At 52.7% G+C, this 17,879-nt stretch overlaps 2 protein-coding genes across 2 annotated transcripts; both read left to right on the plus strand.

The window, feature by feature from the left end:
• The first annotated feature begins 43 nt into the window (after positions 1 to 43).
• On the plus strand, positions 44 to 13,837 carry NME4 (NME/NM23 nucleoside diphosphate kinase 4). Its single transcript, XM_023557322.2, has 6 exons — positions 44 to 248; positions 7,149 to 7,330; positions 8,290 to 8,601; positions 8,711 to 8,823; positions 9,644 to 11,094; positions 13,727 to 13,837. The coding sequence occupies exons 1-5, from the start codon at positions 44 to 46 to the stop codon at positions 9,765 to 9,767; spliced, it is 936 nt and encodes a 311-aa protein (XP_023413090.1). The 3' UTR covers positions 9,768 to 11,094; positions 13,727 to 13,837.
• DECR2 (2,4-dienoyl-CoA reductase 2) lies at positions 10,551 to 16,122 on the plus strand. Its single transcript, XM_023557321.2, is given in 11 exon segments — positions 10,551 to 10,611; positions 10,767 to 10,991; positions 11,100 to 11,306; positions 11,791 to 11,881; positions 13,179 to 13,230; positions 13,727 to 13,862; positions 14,776 to 14,897; positions 14,968 to 15,064; positions 15,193 to 15,297; positions 15,648 to 15,752; positions 15,755 to 16,122. Coding segments are annotated over 11 exon segments (1,308 nt in total). The 3' UTR covers positions 15,862 to 16,122.
• Positions 16,123 to 17,879: the final 1,757 nt, after the last annotated feature.

Genomic DNA, 17,879 nt, shown 5'->3' on the forward strand with positions numbered 1-17,879 from the left:
GGGACTGAGTAGGGTATGGAGCGGGACTTGGAACGCACTGGAGATGCGAGAGGAGAAGCACCCCAAACGCTTCCTTCGGGCGCTGCGAGTCCACCGGGCAGAAGGGTCTGTGAGTTCGCGTGCACCCCGGCATAAGGACGGCGGAGTAGGATGTGGCGGTCTCGTGGAGGCCCGTGGAGGAACGGCAGCCTCTACCCGGGACCCGACGGAGTTGCCCCCACCCTTCAGCGGAGTTCTGCTCCGCCCTCGTAGACCGAGTTTTAGACTTCCAGAGCTGGACTACCCAGGGCTGGCCTCCCGCGCCCTTCAACCACAAATCCTCTAGGCGTGTGTTCGAAACGCACACCTGTATGGGAAGATGAAAGAGATGTATGCACCTGTGGGAACTTAGTACACATCAGTGAGTGGGACTAACACCCGTACACCAGGGTAGATTGCAAATTGCTTAAAGATTTAAGCAAAAAGAAACGATAAGTCAGGATAAAACTTTGGGAAACTTTTTCAGCCTTGGGGAAGAGAAAGCCTTTCTAAGTATGACACAGAATCCTGAAGACATCAGAGGCAAGACTTAGAAATTCAACCTTGTGGGAATCAAAACTTTCTGCAGAGCAAAACTAGCATTAAAAAAAAAAAAAAAAAAAAACAGTGCCATCGAGTCGATTCCGAGTCATGGCGACCCTATAGGATAAGCAAAGTAGAAACACAAGCCCTAAACTGGGGGGTGGAGGATGACAAGCTTGTGACTCTTACCACAAAGGGCTAATTTTAATAAAATTAAAAAATGAAGATCTTAATAATAAAGCAGTCCTACAAATCAACAGAAAAATACCAACACTCCAAAATAAATAAATAATTAAAGGTTACAGTTACAGAGTTCCGGAAAAGGATATGCAAATGTTAGACAGGAAGGTGTTCAGCCTCGCATCTTAAAACCAGTGCCATTGAGTAGATTCCGACTCAGAGTAACCCGCCCATCTTAGAAAAATGCAAATCACAACAAATTGAGGTGCCTTTTTATTACCTTACAAATCGATGGTAGACCAAAGAGTGATCACACTGTATAGGCCCACAGATGTTATAGTGGGGATGTGGTTAGGATGAACCTCATGGAAGCCTCTGACACATCTACCCAAACAACCCAATACTGGTAACACAAATACCAAAATAACCCAGGCTGTGTGAGCCCACACCCATGCATTCTCCCTGCGGATGCATTCACGGATTGTCTGACACAGCAACATCATTGCAGTGGGGAGGAAACACTCAAGTGCTGGCCGTTAGAGAACTGGGCATTTGCGTCATGAGTTTCCATCCCATGAGATAAACACCATGATAGAACGTGGCTGCAAATGGGAAAAAACAGGAATCTCTTTAAGTCCTGATGGGCTGTGGGCTGCCATTTTTGTGGAAAACGAAAAACACGCTTTATATACATGCATCAAAGAATGTCTCTGTAGGACCCAGCAGGGTCACTGGCTGACTCTGGGGGACGGGGCTTTTCACACTCTACCTGTGGCACCTTTTGACCTTTGTACTATGTGAATGAACTCATTCTTCTGGCCAGGAAGGGAGGGGAGGCTGACAGGGCCGGCCCAAGGCAGGCCCAAGGCAGGCCCAAGGCAGAGCAGGGTAGAGGGTAGAGGCCAAGGAGGAAGGAAGCCCAGGGTGCAAATTCTATAAGAACTCCTTTGTGCCCTCGGAATCTGGGCTGGGCCCTCCCCAGCTCTGCTAAATTTAAAGGGACAGGTCAATTTCAGAATTTTCCTGAGCTAGGTTAAAATATATATATATATATATTTTTTTTTTTTAGGTAGGATTTTAGCCCTTAGCTGCACCCACTGAGATCACTCAGGGAACAGGAGGCATGAGCAAAAGTCTAAGACCCTGCCCCTTCTCCTGGGTAGGCTCCAGAATCTCCAGCTGAGCCCTCCTCACTCCGAGGGCCCTTGATGAGTGTGGCACCCTGAGGAGTCATGAGTCCAGCTTGGTTCCTGTACCCCAAGTTCTCCGCCAGGTTTAGGCCTTTCTTACGGAGGAGGTCAGCAGACCCCGAATGCCTCATATTGGGGCTGGTGAACATGGAGTCATTTTTTTAAAGTAATAGAGCATTGGCATTAGCAATGGAAAACCAGATGCTGTTGAGTCAACCTTGACTCATGGCACACTCAGGTGTGTCAGAGTAGAACTGCACTCCGTGAGGTTTTCAATGGCTGATTTTTTGGAAGAAGATCATCAGGCCTTTCTTCTGAGGTACCTCTGGGTGGACCTGAACCTCCAACAATTCAATCCGTAACAGTGGGCCACACGGATGTAACCCATTTCCAAATGAACTGGAGCCCCCTCAGCTCCACTGGCTCTACTCCGTCTTTGGGTGAGAGCCTGGAAGCATTGACTGCTGTACCCTCACTGCTGGAGCGGGTCCTGTTTCCAGATAGTCCACGTGCTTGACAGCTGACCGTAAGGAACATCACTATGTTTACTTTGGATAAAAGGTATAACAAAAGAAAAAAAAAATCCAATTTAACCAAATGTCCAGTGGGAGAGCTGCAGGGCTTGGGTTCCAGGGATGTTCCAGGGCTCCTGGTCCCAGGGCTGTTGGCAGGAAGCAGCGCTGCCCATTCTCCCTGCTGCCCCTCCCCCGGCCCACTTGCCTCCCTGCTTGCTCAAACCTTCCTTTCCCAAACGCTCCTCCTGGGGGCCCCTAGGAGTGTGCCTCTACCACTGGCCAGGGTGGCACCCTGGCCTCACCTCCCACTGCTCCCTAAACAAATATTCCCTCCAGCCAAAGGCAAGATGCTCATCCCTGAACGGTGGTGTAGGATTGTTCAAGGCCCTCAGACACTCCTGGCTGTCTCTCCCTTCCCCTTCCCCACTTGTCCAAGTCAACGCCTCCTCTACCACCCACCTTCCCCCAGGTTGGAATAAACCCTTCCCTCTGTGCTATATGGCTGTCCTACTCCCCCCGCCCCAACTGCAGGTTTCCAAGAGCAGGGCTGGACCTCACCCTCTGTGATGGGAGGGAGGTGTCACTGTCCCTCTCTGGCCCTGGGCAGGCCCCATCTTGTCAGCATAAACTAGACTAGGGGTGCCCAAACATCCAGGTTTCATAAACAGGAATTAAAAAAAAAGAAAAAAAAGCCTGTTGCCATCGAGTCGATTCCAACTCACAGCGACCCTATAGGACAGAGTAGAACTGCCCCACAGAGTTTTCAAGGAGTGCCTGGTAGATTTGAACTGCCAACCTCTTGGTTAGCAACCATAGTACTTAACCGCTATGCCACCAGGGTTTCCATAGATAGGAATAGTCTCCCCAAAAGTTTTGATACCTGCACAGGGTTTCTGAATCTTTTTGAATTTTTTTGGAAAACAAACGAACAAACAAACTAAAGCCCAACTATCATGTATTATCAGTATTTTATAAAATCAGAAAAACCAAACCCAATGCCGTCAAGTTGATTCTGACTCATAGCAACCTCATACAACAGAGTAGAACTGCTCCACAGGGTTTCCAAGGAGCGCCTGGTGAATTCTAACTGCCAACCTTTTGGTTAGCAGCCAAACTCTCAACTACTATGCCACCAAGGTTTCCATTATTTCATAAAGGAAAGGTCATTTTCCAACCAAAAAAGTTGGAAATTTGTACTCTTAGAATTATGCTTAAATAAAGGTTAGTGTTTTAGAAAGCTCACTATATGGTTCTTATTTATCCCCTTTTTGTCTGGACAAGTACGCTCTTCCTGTCTCAGGCACTGGATACTAAAGATGAAGGCATGAGGCAGTGACCCCAGGGCTTCTGGCTTTAAATGGATGTGGAAGGAGGTCCAGTTGCATTGGAGCATAGTGACAAGGGCAGGGCCCAGTCACAGTCTTAATGGCAGAGAAGATATCCTGGCAGAGGGTGACAGGGGTAGGGGACAGTTATCAGGACAGGAGTCTTCTCCCTTGCTTGTCTGTTACCTCCAACAGTGAGAAACCTGCCTCCCACCATTCACCATCCATTTATTTATTTATTCAGTCCCAGTGTACATGCACAGTGACTTCAGAATTGTTAACCCGTACGTACCCCTGTGGGAAACAACTTTACCAACCAGAGTACAGTGCTTGTGTGCCATTCCTTTTGTCTTTAATCTTATAATCTCCACTCATGCTCAAAGCTACACAAAAACCAACCTAACCCAGTGCCGTCGAGTGGATTCTGACTTACAGCGACCCTATAGCTACACAGGTAGCACCTTTTTCCCAGCCCCTTCAGTGAGGGTATGCCATGTGTTTGTAATACAATTAGAGTCTTTTCTCACAGGCTGCATTCCATCCTGGGGTCTCCTAATCTCCTAATAGATTTTTACATGTGCATACATTAAAGTTCACTCTTTACACTGTAAGGATCAATAAGTTTTGACAATGCACAGTATCACAGTAGTTTCATGCTCTGACAATCCCCTGTGCTTCACCTGTTTAACTCCTCCTCTCCAAGCTCCCAGCAATCACTGATCTGTTTATTGTCTCTGTAGTATGGTTTGCCTTTTCTAGAACGTCATATAAATAGAATCCCACGGTATGTAGACTTTTTAAACTGGGTTCTTTCACATGGCAATATGCATTCAGCAGTTTCTTATAAAACTAAATATAGTCTTACCATGCAATCTACCAATTTTGTTCCTAGATATTTATCCAACTGTCTAGATTGAATTGTGTTCTCCAAAAATATGTGTCAACTTGGTTAGGCCGTGATTCCCGGTATTGTGTGGTTGTCCTCCATTTTGTGATTGTAATTTTTTGTTAAAGAGGATTGGAGTGTGATTGTAACACCCTTGCTCAGGTCACATCCCTGATCTAATGTAAAGGGAGTTTCCCTGGGGTGTGGCCTACACCACCTTTTATCTTACAAGAGATAAAAGAAAGGGAAGCAAGCAGAGAGGAGGGCACCTCATACCACCAAGAGAGTAGTCCCTGGAGCAGAGTGTGTCCTTTGGACCTGGGGTCTCCGTGCAGAGAAGCTCCTAGTTAGGGAAACATCTATGAGAAGGCCCACACAGAGAGAAAGCCTTCCCCTGGAGCTGACACCCTGAATTTGTACTTTTAGCCTACTTTACTGTGAGGAAATAAACTTCTCTTTGTTATAGCCATCCACTTATGGTATTTCTGTTATAGCAGCACTAGATATTTGGGTATTTTCTAGTTATCTTTCTGTTCTGGGTTCTTATTTAATACTCCAGTGGACAGAGAGCATACCTTGTACTATTTCAATCATTTGAAACTTATTGAGATTTGCTTGTGTATTGCTGGGTTCTCTAGAGAAGCAAAACTAGTAAAGTGTGTAAATATATTTATAAAATCAAAAAAACCAAACCCATTGCCATCAGGTCAATTCTGACTCATAGCGACCCTATACGATAGAGTAGAACTGCCCATAGGGTTTCCAAGGAGCAGCTGGTGGATTCGAACTGCCAACCTTTTGGTTAGCAGCCCAGCTCTTAATCACTGCACCACTGGGGCCCCTATCTTCTGTTTTGAATTCAAATTTAATTCCGCAGTGGACAGAGAACATACATTATATGATTTCAGTCATTTGAAATTTGTTGAGATTTGATTATACATTACCTTTGGCTAGGTTCTCTAGAGAAGCAAAACCAGTAAAGTATAGAGAGATTTATATCAAGGAAATGGCTCATGAGGTTGTAGAGGCTAGAGTGTTCCAAGTCCATGGGTCAGGCTGGAGGCTTCTCCTGATTCATGTAGCCGCAGGGGCTGGTAAACCCAAGATCAGCAAATCAGACAGCAGGGTTACAGCTCACAGGCTGCGATGATGACCAGCGAATCCAGAGACTGGCAGGCAAGATGGCCAGTAAGCTGCTAGCTCAAGTTCCAAGAACTGGAGGTCAGATGAACAGGAGTCAGCTGCAGGATCCAGAGCAAGCAAAAGCCTTTGAGCCTTGCCAGAAAGTCCACCTCTATTGGATGCAGGCCACACACCCAAGGAAACTCCCTTTCAACTGAGTGGCTACTCACAGTAGATCCCATCATGGAGGTGATCACATTATACCAGGAGTCATCATGAAAGTGATTGTATCATTACACAACAGCCAAACTACATCATAACAGATGAATGGATAAAGAACATGTTGTGTAATCTCTAATCTACTTTCTGTTCCATGCATTTGCCTGTCCTAGATATTTCATATAAGTGGAATCTCACAATATATGGTCTTTTGTGACTGGCTTCTTTCACTCAAAGAGCCTTGGAGGCACAGTGGTCAAGAACTTGGCACCTAACCAAAAGGTCGGCAGTTGGAATGCACCAGCTGCTCCTTTAAAATCCCATGGGGCAGTTCTACTCTGTCCTATAGGGTTGCTGTGAGTCAAAATGAACTCCGTGGCAACAGGCTCTTTCACTGAATATATTTTCAAAGTTTATCCACGTCATAGCATGTATCAGAACTTTGTGTCTTTTTATGATGGAAAGATACTATATGTATATACCACATTTTGTTTATCCATTCATCTATCAATGGACACTTGGTTGTTTCCACCATTTGACTACCGTGAATAATGCTGCAATGAACGTTGAAGTATGTGATCATTAAGGTGTGTGTTAACCTGGCTGGGCCATGATTCTCAGTGGTTTGGCAGTTATGATGTAGTTATTGCTTAATGGGTAGAGTTTCTGTTTGGGGTGATAAAAAAATTTGGAAATAGTGGTGATGGTTACACAACATGGCCAATGTGATTAATGCCCCTGAATCCTACACTTAAGAATGGCTAAAATGGCAAATTCTACCTTATGTGTATTTTACCACAACACATTAAATAACAAGATTTAACATTAGCAGGCCGGGCCCTTCTTCCATAAAAAATATTTAAAATGACATTTTTTGACTGCCTGGGTATAAAGACCCACATAACCCAGGCTAGATTCCTTATTAGTATGTTCATTTATTCTGGTTTTAACAGAAATCAATATTAAACATTTGCAGGGGCCCAGGGAGTGCCAGGGGCCATGAGGTGGAGTGGGGCGGGGGTCCAGTGTCCGGGATTGGATTCAAAGAGGGGCCGGGTTGGTTCAGGATCCCGGAGTCTGGGATCGATTGAATGGGGTTCAGGGTGGTGTCTGGCGGCCTTGAGGTCGGGATCCCCGATCTGGGATCCAGGATCCCGGGGTCGGGGTCCTGGGCTGGCCGGCGCCGATGAGCGGGACGCAAACCCTGCGCCCTGCCACCAGCCTCTCTGTCCAGGTCTGGGCCGGATCCACCGCGCAGGGGAGCAGCTCGTGGGCCGGGGTCATGCGGTCTTTTTTGGGGTGCACCGCGCTGCGGCGGCTGTTGTGCGGCTCGTGGGCCCTGGGCCTGAGCCCCGTGTGCCACAGCTCAGTTAAGTAGGCACCCCAGGCTGTAGAGGGGCGGCTGGCGCTCGGCCTTTGTGCTCTTGTGGCCGGGCGGGCAGACGCTAGGCCGTGACCCCCGCCGCAGGCTAGGACTCCGCACCCGCCCCCGCTCTCTCCTCCCTGCTCCCACCTCTTTTCCCTCGGCCTATCCTCCCTGGCTACCAAGTGCCCTGAGCAGAAGGAAGCCGGAGGCCAGACAGCCACAGTGGACAGTGAAGGTGTCGCTCCCAAGGGTCATCCTCAGCAGAGGAACACTCCCAACACCCCTCTGTCCTCTTTCCTCAGGCAGAGTTAGGCCAGGGTGGTACACCAGGCTCCAGGGCTGGTGTGGTCCGACCTAGGGCCTCCTCTGTAGCAGGCCACCAGCTCAAGTGTCCACCTCAGGGGCTTCGTGGGGGCCTGTGTCAGCCTGGGCCCAGATGGAAGCCTCTCTGGGGAAGGGTGGTGCAGCCCTTCTCCCCGACCTGGTCCCATCTGCTAGGGGCAAGGTTGTGCAGCCCCTCCCCAGTGCCATTCCTGGTCTGGAAGAGCCCCAGGCCTGTAAGCCACAGCAGCTCCTTCCTTCACTCAGGAACCCTGAGTGTGGATATTGGGTCCCCCTTGGTGTGCTTGTCTCTCTGTCGACCCTAAAGGATAGGAGTCAGAGTGAGGCCAGGGATCCTGCTTCTTTGCATTTTGGCCTCCTTTCTTTACAAGATTCCTTCCCCAGGGATGCTAGGGCCCCCAGCGGGCTGGAAGCCCTGGGACTCACTGCCCTGGGTGTCCCCCACTTGGGCACTTCTACCTCTGAGCTGTTGTGGTAAAGGCAGAAACACTGAGGCCTGGGTTGTGGGGGGCGGACAGGGGACCAAGGCCACACAGCTGTGACCCCCCTTTCTAAAGGACGGCCCTCCCGGACCTAGGAGTAGACCCTGGTGGCAGTAAATCCAGATGGGGTGCAACGGAGGCTGGTGGGGGACGTGACCCAGTGCTTTGAGAGGCGTGGCTTCAAGCTGATTAGGATGAAGATGCTGCAGGTACCAGAGGCCTCCTGGGGGGCCGGGGGCAGGGGGGGCTGGCGGGCCTCCAGAGGCACCTCTCACCCCCTCACTCACCCTTCCCCCTCCTGTATTACCCAGGTGCGGGAGAGTGTCCTTGCTGAACATTACCATGACCTTCAGAGGAAGCCCTTCTACCCAGCCCTCATCAGCTACAAGAGTTCTGGCCCCATGGTGGCCATGGTGAGCGGGCCCTGAGGGTCATCTAGGTGTGTCCTATGTCATCCCCCAAGCCTGGGTCCAGCCCATGGTGCATCCGCTTCTCCCTAACTCCTTGATCTCGGTGTTGCAGGTCTGGGAAGGCCACAACGTGGTCCACACCTCAAGGGCCATGATCGAAGACACAGATGCGGCTGAAGCCGCCCCAGGGACCATCAGGGGAGACTTCGGCATCCATATCAGCAGGTACGGGCCTAACACTCACTGCTTGGACACAGCAGCGGAGGGGTGAGGAGGGGTGACAGTCTGCCCTGTCGAGGGGCCTGGGTGCCGGTCGAGGGGCCTGGGGTGAGTGGGAGAGCAGAAGGGGCCTGGCATCTTGCTGGGCCACCGGTAAAGCCAGTGCTTGTAGGGTTTTCAATGGCAGATATTTCAGAAGTAGATTGCCAGGCCTTTCTTCTGAGGCACTTCGGGGTGGGCTCAAACATACAACCTTTCGATTAGCAGCTGAGCCGGCACTTAAACATTTACACAACGCAGGGACTCCTTTGTTGTTCCTGCTGTTGAGTGTGTTGGCCCTGACCCACAGTGACCTTATATATAACAGAATGAAACAGCCGGGTCCTGTGCCATCTTTGTGGTCCATCTCATTGAGGGTTTCTCTCATTTTTGCTGATCCTCTGCTTTACAGAGGTGGGAAATCCTAACGTCTGCCATGCAGTTCCTTCAAAGCTCTTCACAGGCACAGGAGACAAGGGGGGGTACCTCTGTGTTGCACCTGTACCCTGCCACCGCTGTGGCCTGATTCTATCTTCCCAGCCACTCTGAGGAACTGGTATGGGTCAGTAGGTGGGAAAATGAGTCTCTGAGAAGCTGGGTGTGTGGCTGGGCCCAAGAGGTAATGGTAAGAGGCTGGAACCTAGTTTTCCAACTCTTGGCTCCTGAGATAGGTGCTGGCTGTCATTATTCCCTTCCTTTCTGTACACTCAGCTTGCTTCCCTGGACTGCCACAGGAACTCTGGGGAACACCCCGAAGCCTTACCTTTGCACTCTGTCCCTGTCCCAGGAACATCATCTACACCAGCGACTCTGTGGAGAGGGCTCAGAGGGAGATCGGGCTGTGGTTCCAGAGCAGTGAGCTGGTGGACTGGCTGGACCGGAGCCCCCACAGCAGTATCCTCCCAGCCTGAGGGCTCCAGCTGCTTTTGTCCCCCCCTGTATGGACAGGACCAACTACCTCTGTCAACAAGACTCAGCCCACACCCACGCTCTCTGCCCACCTTTCCAAACCACCTCCCTGGCAACCTTCTGCCCCAGATGGGTCGAGGTGTTTGAGCCATCAACTTTATCTGCCTTTTTGTGTACTAATCCAGCACCAGATTAGACCAAATCCTTTCTGTACCAAAGTGCTGGACAACTTTTGGAGTATTTTCAAGAGGGTAGTGTGACCTATACTCCCCCAAGGGAGACATCAAAATTCAGTGTGCGCTGTGTATGTGTGGTTGATTTGCTTATGGCAGACAGTTGTGAACACCTTGAGGGCAAAAATGAAACTTACTGTCTCCCGTTCCCAGTAGGGGATCATAACTTTGTTGAGTGCATGAGCCAGGCAGGGGTCCAGAGACCTCCAGTTTGAAATGGGGGGAGCAGTTCTGGTCCCCATCTGGCCTGGCTATGTGGGAAGGGAGGCTACAGAGGGAGAGGGGCAGGTGGGGGTGTGGCCGCTTGGAGCTGGAACCACCTCCAGGGCAGAAGTCCGTAACTGGTCCCCCTCCTGAGGCTGGCTGGAACAGCTGGGCGTCCTTTTCCAGTTAACACCCCACGCCTCACCCCTGGGTCCTGAAGCTACCTGGTCACCTGTCACAGGTTGTGGACACGTTATACCTGGTGAGGTTACTTAATCTAGCCTTTGGTGTCATGGTGATGGGTGTCCAAGCATTGACCGCTGCCTAATCCACCATAGGAGGGGAGAGATGAAGGGCCGTGACCTTTATGACCATAAGGAGGGCCACTGTGGGAGGTGGCACTGGGCAGGTGCCTTTTGGGTCTGGCAACGCGTGGGAAAGGCGTTCGTTTTTCTGTTTCCTCGGGCTCTAGGTTTTCCCCCACCCACCATATTTACGCAACAGACCCACCACATTTATGCTTTTCTGCCCTCTTTAACTCGGTGGATTGCTGCGCGCCCCCAGCCAGGCGTTTTAAGGCACAGATCTGCCCGCGGCGGCCGCCCTTAAACCGGAAGCCGAGTGTCCACTGTGCCCGGCCGACAAATCCTCCTGAAAAGGACGCTGTGCAGGTGCATGTCGTCCGGCCACCTATGCACCGACGCGGAAGAAACGGCCTGCCACGACGCAATACGCCTGCGCTCATAACCCGCCTCCAGTCCCAGAAGGCAGCGCGGCCGCGATGCGGGGGTGGGGGGGGGTGTGCGTACCGGGGAAGACCGTAGGAGCAGGGACGTGTTGGGCGTGGCGGACGCGTTCGGCCTGGAGTGCGTAGAGGGGCGGAGCATTTGAGGTGAGGCTTAGCGGAAGGGGAGAGGAGGGGCGTGCGGGGAAAGCCGAGCGCGGATCCCGGTGGACGCCACCTGTCAGTGCTGCAGAAGCTGGTGAACCGACCCCAGCCGGGTCCTCGCTGTCCCCGCCGCCCCAGCCTGCATCGAGGGCATGGCCAGCCGCCGCCCAACATCGATGAGGACGATTGTCTTCTCGAGTACTGTCACCTCTTCTCAGGTGGGCGCCACGTGGGGGCAGGGGCTAGTGCGCCCTGGGCCCAGTACCGGGAGAGGTGTTGCGGTGATGCGGTTAACTCGGGGTGAGGGTCTTGCACCGGGCGAACAGCCCAGGGCAAGGGGCAAAGGGCTGAGCAACTGTGGTTCAGCTGAGCATCAGTCCAGGAGGCCTGATGACCTTTTGCACGGTTGAGAGCAGTCTGTTAGTCCCGGGTGCTCCGTGCCCGTAGCGGTAGAGCTGGCTTTGAGCCGCAGGGTTGGGGACCCCGGGGGTGAGGGCTGTGTGAGAGGTGGGTGGCAGAAGGGATCCAGAGACCCAGAACGCCTAGCAGAGCCAGGCTTTAGAAAGCAGCGTTTTATTTTCTCATAAAAATAATGTACCTTTCTTGTCAGCAGTTCAAAGTGCCCAGTACGCTGGGTCAGAGTCCTCCAGGGGCACCTGCCTGCCCTCCTCCCCCAGGTAATGAGGACCTCTGTATAGAGCCCCGTTTTTGTTCCTTTTAGGGACAAAGTGGCCTTTATCATTGGCGGGGGCTCCGAGATTGGCTTCCTTATTGCTCAGGTCTTTATGCGGTGAGCACTGCCCTGCCCACCCCCACCCTGGCCCCTTTTTTGGCTCCGCCCCATCCTGGGGTCCCTGGGCAGTATGTTGGTGTGTGGTGGGATCACCCCATTGTTGCCCCCCACCTAGAGACAGGGTCACAGTGCCCCTGAGAGAGTCTGGTGGAGGTCAAGTGCTGAGCAGGCCCACGGTGGGGGAGCAGGACTCCGGTCTTCTACACGTTAGTCCAGGCTGTGTGGCTTTAGTCTCGGCACTCATATTTGCACAAAGAGGGGAGGGGTGGGCATTTTGGGGCTGCCTCAGAGTGGGAGGTTGCTGCTCCCTGTGAGCTCTTCCCAACTTGTGGAGAGCTGGTCTTGTGTATGCCCCTTGACGGCCCTTGGAGAGACCTTGGCAAGCATCAAACCAGAAAAGGATTCTTGCGCAATTAGGCATGGGCAGCCCTGGGCCCAGCAGATCCAGGTGCCTCTGCTGCGGGGCTCCCAGGGCCTCAGGCCCAGGGTGGCACCTTGCCATCCCCATTTGGGGAGTTGGGATGAACTGGGGAGATGCCCAAGGCTTGGCTGGGGTGGGGGAGAGCAAGCCTGCTGATACCCTGGGGACCCCACCCCAGTGTCCCCTAAGCCCCCACTTTTCATACTAGAGAGGTGAGTCCTATGGGAAAGAGGCCTTGGGGCTGACCCAACCCAGGAACTCGCCTTACAAGCTGGTGGCTTTCTTGATGAGCAGCATGACCAGTGTCCTCAGCTCTTTCAAGGGTTAGACTGGATCTTGTAGATTTCAGGGAACCTGTTTAGCAGGGGAAACCCTGGTGGCATAGTGAGTGGTTGAGAGCTACAGCTGCTAACCAAAAGGTTGGCAGTTCAAATCGGCCAGGCGCTCCTTGGGAAACTCTATGGGGCAGTTCTACTCTGCCCTATAGGACCACTCTGAGTTGGAGTCGACTCGACGGCACTGGGTTTGGTTTACTGGGTTTGTGTAACAGGTGGCAGTGCTATGATTACTGTGAGGCTGAGTCCTTCCGAGGTAGGGGGCCAGGGCATGTGGGGCCAAGCAGGGGTGACCAGCAGGCCCATGCTGCTTCACTGCCGGGGGCGTTTGGGGTACGCCTGCATCCCTGGGTGGTCTGGGAACCCCCTGGGTGACAGCACCCACCACAGTTGATCAGCCCTTTGCCCCTTGCCCTGGGCTGGTGGAGCAGCCTGAGAAACCTTTCCAGGAGGGTGCTCCACTTCAAACAATGGGCAGGCTGTCCTCAGTGTGTCCTGCATGCCTGGCCGCTCTCACATCTGCCCCCTGGTTTCATAGGCATAGCTGCCACATGGTCATCGCCAGCAGGAGCCTGCCGAGAGTGTCAACGGTGAGGGCACCTCCTCGGACCAGAGCCTGGTCTGGAGAGTCCTGAGGCCTAGAGGTGGCTTCAGTGGACATGGCTTCCCAGCACCCTTGGTCCCTAGGGGCCCTGTGTTGTTGGTGGAGTAGCTCCTAGAGATCTCTGAACTGGGGGGTTAGGTGGTGGCCCACGTGTCCCACCCACTGGGGGGGGTAGCTGCTTGCGGGCTGTCTGAGCAGGGTTGGGGAGTCAGCTGCATCTGCTGTGACTGGTGCAAAAGGCTTGGAAGGGACTTGGGGACAGGGCAGGTGGGGAGACAATGTGGAGTGATGCAGAAATGTCGGCCGGGATCGTAGGCCTGGGGCAGCAGCCTACAGACTGCACCTCCCCAGAGTGTGGTCCAGCAGCAAAGTTGGCTTCCCAGCAGAACAAGGGCTCATTGCCTGGAGTAAGGCCCACAGCGACGTTCCTCGGGCCTAAGCACTGCCCACTGCCCACATCTCCCTTGCTATTCGGTTTCTAGGCTTCCAAGAAGCTGGTTGCAGCCAAGGGCCAGTGGTGCCTCCCTCTCTCTCTGGATGTCCAAGATCCCCCAACCATCATAGTTGCAGTGGATGAGGTGCTGAGGGAGTTTGGGAAAATGGACATTCTCGTTAATGGTGAGTTCATGAGCGCGGGACTTCTGACTGGTAGGCAATCCCAGACCTCCCCTTCGCAGGCCCTGGGACAGGGGTCCCCGTGGTGGAACCTTGCTGGAGCCCAGGGGTCTGAGGCCAAGACCCAGCTCTGTCCCCATGGCGAATGTGGCTGGAGTGGCCGTTCACAGAGTCACAGGCACCTCAGGTCCTAAAGCTCCCTTTGAAAAAATGATAATAATAAAAAAATCCAAACCTGTTTCCATTCAGTCGATTGGGACTCATAGCAACCCTATAGGACAGAGTAGAACTGCCCCACAGGTTTTTCAAGAGGCGGCTGGTGGATTTAAACTGCCAACCTTTTGGTTAGCAGCTGTAGCTCTTAACTACTGCACCACCAGAGCTCCAGTGATAATTAATAGGCTTTATTGTCTTAGTAGGAGCCCTGGTAGTGCAATGGTTAAGTGGTGGGTTGCTAACTAAAAAGTCAGCAGTTCAACCCCACCAGCCACTACACATGAAAAAGATGCGGCAGTCTGCTTCTGTGAAGATTACAGCTTTGGAAACTATGGAGCAGTCTACTCTGTCCCATAGAATTGCTATGATTCGGCATCAACTCTACAGTGGTGGGTTCGTTTTTTGGGATCATACAATACTTACCTTTTTGTGTCTGACTTATTTCACTCAGCATGATATTTTCAGGTTCACCTCTGTCGTAGGGTGTCTAGTCCATAGTTTGTTAAGGTTCACTCTTGGCTGAAATTATCCTTTGAAAACATCCTGTCTTGCTTCTGTCATTCTGGAGTTTGCCCAAACTCTCTTGGGGTACATGAGGGTCCGCCCCATCACTGACCCAGTGCCTTCCCCAGGGCCACTCCCCACATTCTGCCCCCCCTTTCCGGGTCAGCGTCGCCAGCTGTCCCCTCTTGCCCTGTAGGTGCGGCTGGAAACTTCCCGTGCCCTGCCAGCACCCTGTCCTTCAACGCCTTCAAGACCGTGCTGGACATCGACGCTGCTGGCACCTTCAACGTGTCCCATGTGCTCTATGAAAAGTTCTTCCAGGTGGGTGTCCCGCAGGCCACGGCCCCCTCCTCAGGCCACCCACTCACTGACCCCCTCCCCTGTGTTGCGGGATCACGGAGGGGTGATCGTGAACATCACTGTGACCCTGGGCAGCTGGGGGCAGGTGCTCCTCATACATGCAGGCGCTGCCAAGGCTGCCATGGGTATGGCCATTCCTACCATCCTGGGACCATGGTTTCAGGGTAGAACTGGGCCCCCATGTACATCCTGGCTCCCCAAAAGGCAGAATGGCTCTGTAGACGCCCCTTACACTGGCTGTGTTCCCATGCAGATGCCATGATGTGCCACCTGGCTGTGGAGTGGGGACACGGGAACATCCGTGTCAACATTTTGGCCCCCGGCCTTATCAGTGGCACCAAGGGCTTCCAGCAGCTGGGTAAGCTTTCAGGGAGCCCAGACCCTCAGCGGGGCTCCCCTCCCACGGTCTGGTGATGAGTGTTGGTCTAAGGGACAGTCCTCAGCTGGACTTGGGGCAACTGCTCCGGCAGGTGGGTAGTGACATGGCCCATGGACTCTTCTAGAACCTCGGCAGCGTGTGGACCGAAAGGCCCCATTGTCACTCTTGACTTGGCTTGTTCCTGCTCTGCCAGGCCCCAGTGATGTTAGCAGATGCCCCTCCATTAGGGAAAAAGCTGGCCAGGGGAAGAGGGCCACGGGGTCCTGGGGCTCACAGAAGAGGGCGGGTGGGCACGTTCTTGCCTGTGCCCTGGGCCTGCTGCCCTCCAGGTGGCCCCCAGGCCAGCAGGATCCTACACTTCCTCAGGAGCCCCCTGCAGAGGGCAGGGAACAAGATAATCGCCCATAGTGCGCTTTTCCTGGCCAGCCCTGCAGCACCTTCGTGACAGGAGCTGTGCTGGTTGCCAATGGTGGCATGTGGCTGACCTCCCCCAACAACACGGAGATGCTGGTGGGGTTTCCATCCTTCCCCACAAAGCTCTAGGTGACTTATTTCTCCCGCCTTCTGGGGTCCCCTGTCTTTGGCCTTCCTGTGCCCCCCGTGGTAGCCTTCTCTGACTGTCCACATGGCTGGTGCTGGGCACAAATACAGTCTTATCACTGGGCATGTTTCTGGTTTTGTTCTCAGGTAATCTCGAGTTTCTACCACCCCAGGGATCAGGCAGTATATGGGATGCCGCCAGAAGGGTCTTCTTGGGCAGGTGGGTGGCATGGGAGGGGCCCAACCTGCCAGAGTGGACACAACAGACCTCAGGGCCCATTGGAGCCTTTGTGGTGAGGAGACAGCATGCTCACCTACAGCAGCTGCAGAATCCCTCTGGAGCCCCGGCAGTGACCCTCTGGGAGGTCTCTGCCCTGCCCTCCTCCCATTCTAGTGTGGCTTGTCTGAACTCAGCCTACACAGGTACATGGGGCCCCCAGGCTGTCCTGTAACCTTGGCCCCTGCCAGCATTTCCACTGGGAAGCAGCCGAGGGTCACCCTCCTCACCTGCTCTGAATTCCTGGGGTGCCGCCTCCCACAGCTCCACCCCTAATACCCCAGCTGGTGCAGAGCAAAGCTGCGAGTGTGCAGTCCAGAAGTACAGAGTCAGACAACCACAGCTAGCATCTGGAGCAGGGACTGGCCCCTTCCTTGGGACCTTGCTGTCCCAGTCTCCCTCCCTGCACACCTCTCCCCTTCCCAGCCTGGCTGCTGCCCGCTGACTGCCCACAGAGTGTCTGACTAGAGCCCGTGGGGTGGGGGGTGGGGTCACCATTTGAGAAAGAGGGGATGAGACCAAGTAGCTGGAGTGCCCTGCCCATTTCTCCCTGCAGCTGAAGCTGTCTCATTTGACCACCCTGCCCAGCTCCGGTGGCTCTGCCCTCATCCAATGTACGCTCATGGTGGCTCCCACCCTGTCCTGGATGGAGGAAGAGGGAGTCTGGCACGTTCTTGGTTTTACTTTCTTGCCCCTCTCATATTTGCAATCTCTAAAACTTCCTACAAAAACACCATAACTATTTCAAAAATATAGAAAATGCCAGGTTCTCTGAAAAGAAAGATAATTTTATAGTTGAGCCCTAGTCAGAATGTTATATGAAACTTTAGCTGTGGAAGATGATTTTTTAGGTCCTGCCATGAAGAGCCAGCTCTGAGTTCTCCCTTTGATGGGGGTGAGGCTGTTTCACTTCTGTTCCTTACAACTATGTAAAAACACCCGCCAGCAAACCAGTGTTCACTGCAGCGCTGTTCACAACAGCCAAAAGGTGGAAACAACCTAAATGTCTATTAACGATCAATGGATAAACAAATGTGGTACATACATACAATAGAACAGTACCCAGTCATTAAGGGAAATGAAGCTGTGATTCATGCTACAGCGTGGACAACCTTGAAAACATGCTGAGGGAACAAAGCCAGACGAAAGGACAAATACTGTACGATCACACTAATATGAAATAGGCAACTGTATAGAGACCGAAGTTTATTAGTGGTGGCCAGGGGCAGGAGGGAGGGAGACGGGAGTCTTAGCTTAGGGGCTCTGAGTTTCTGTTAAGGGTGGTGGAATAATTTGGAAATGGGCATTGGTGATGGTTGCACAACATGATGAATGTAATCAGTGTCACTAAATTATACATGTAAAAAATGGTTGAATTGGCAAATGTTTTGTTATATATACACTTTTACTGCAATTAAAAAAAAAAAGAGAAAAATGCTGGCCAGAGGGCTACAAACCACGGAAAGGCTACCATCTGGGGTGTGGCCTGCCAGCCCCCCCCCCCCCCCCCCCCGTCCGCACCGTGCTGAGGGCACACACACACTTTACAAGCAAAGTGTGGCATACTCTACGGCCTGCTCTGGGACTCCTCTTCCACTAGGCGTAGTGGAATCAGGGGAGCCTTCGGGAGGCCCTCCCCTGACCACAGTCCAAGGTCTCCCTCAGGGTCCTAGCCCTGCTGCCACCTGACTCTAGTCCTCTCTTTTGGGCACTGTCTCTACACTGGCGTCATGTTGATCTGTGT

Source organism: Loxodonta africana, chromosome 12, assembly GCF_030014295.1.
Source record: "Loxodonta africana isolate mLoxAfr1 chromosome 12, mLoxAfr1.hap2, whole genome shotgun sequence".
In the NCBI taxonomy this organism is placed as follows: domain Eukaryota; kingdom Metazoa; phylum Chordata; class Mammalia; order Proboscidea; family Elephantidae; genus Loxodonta; species Loxodonta africana.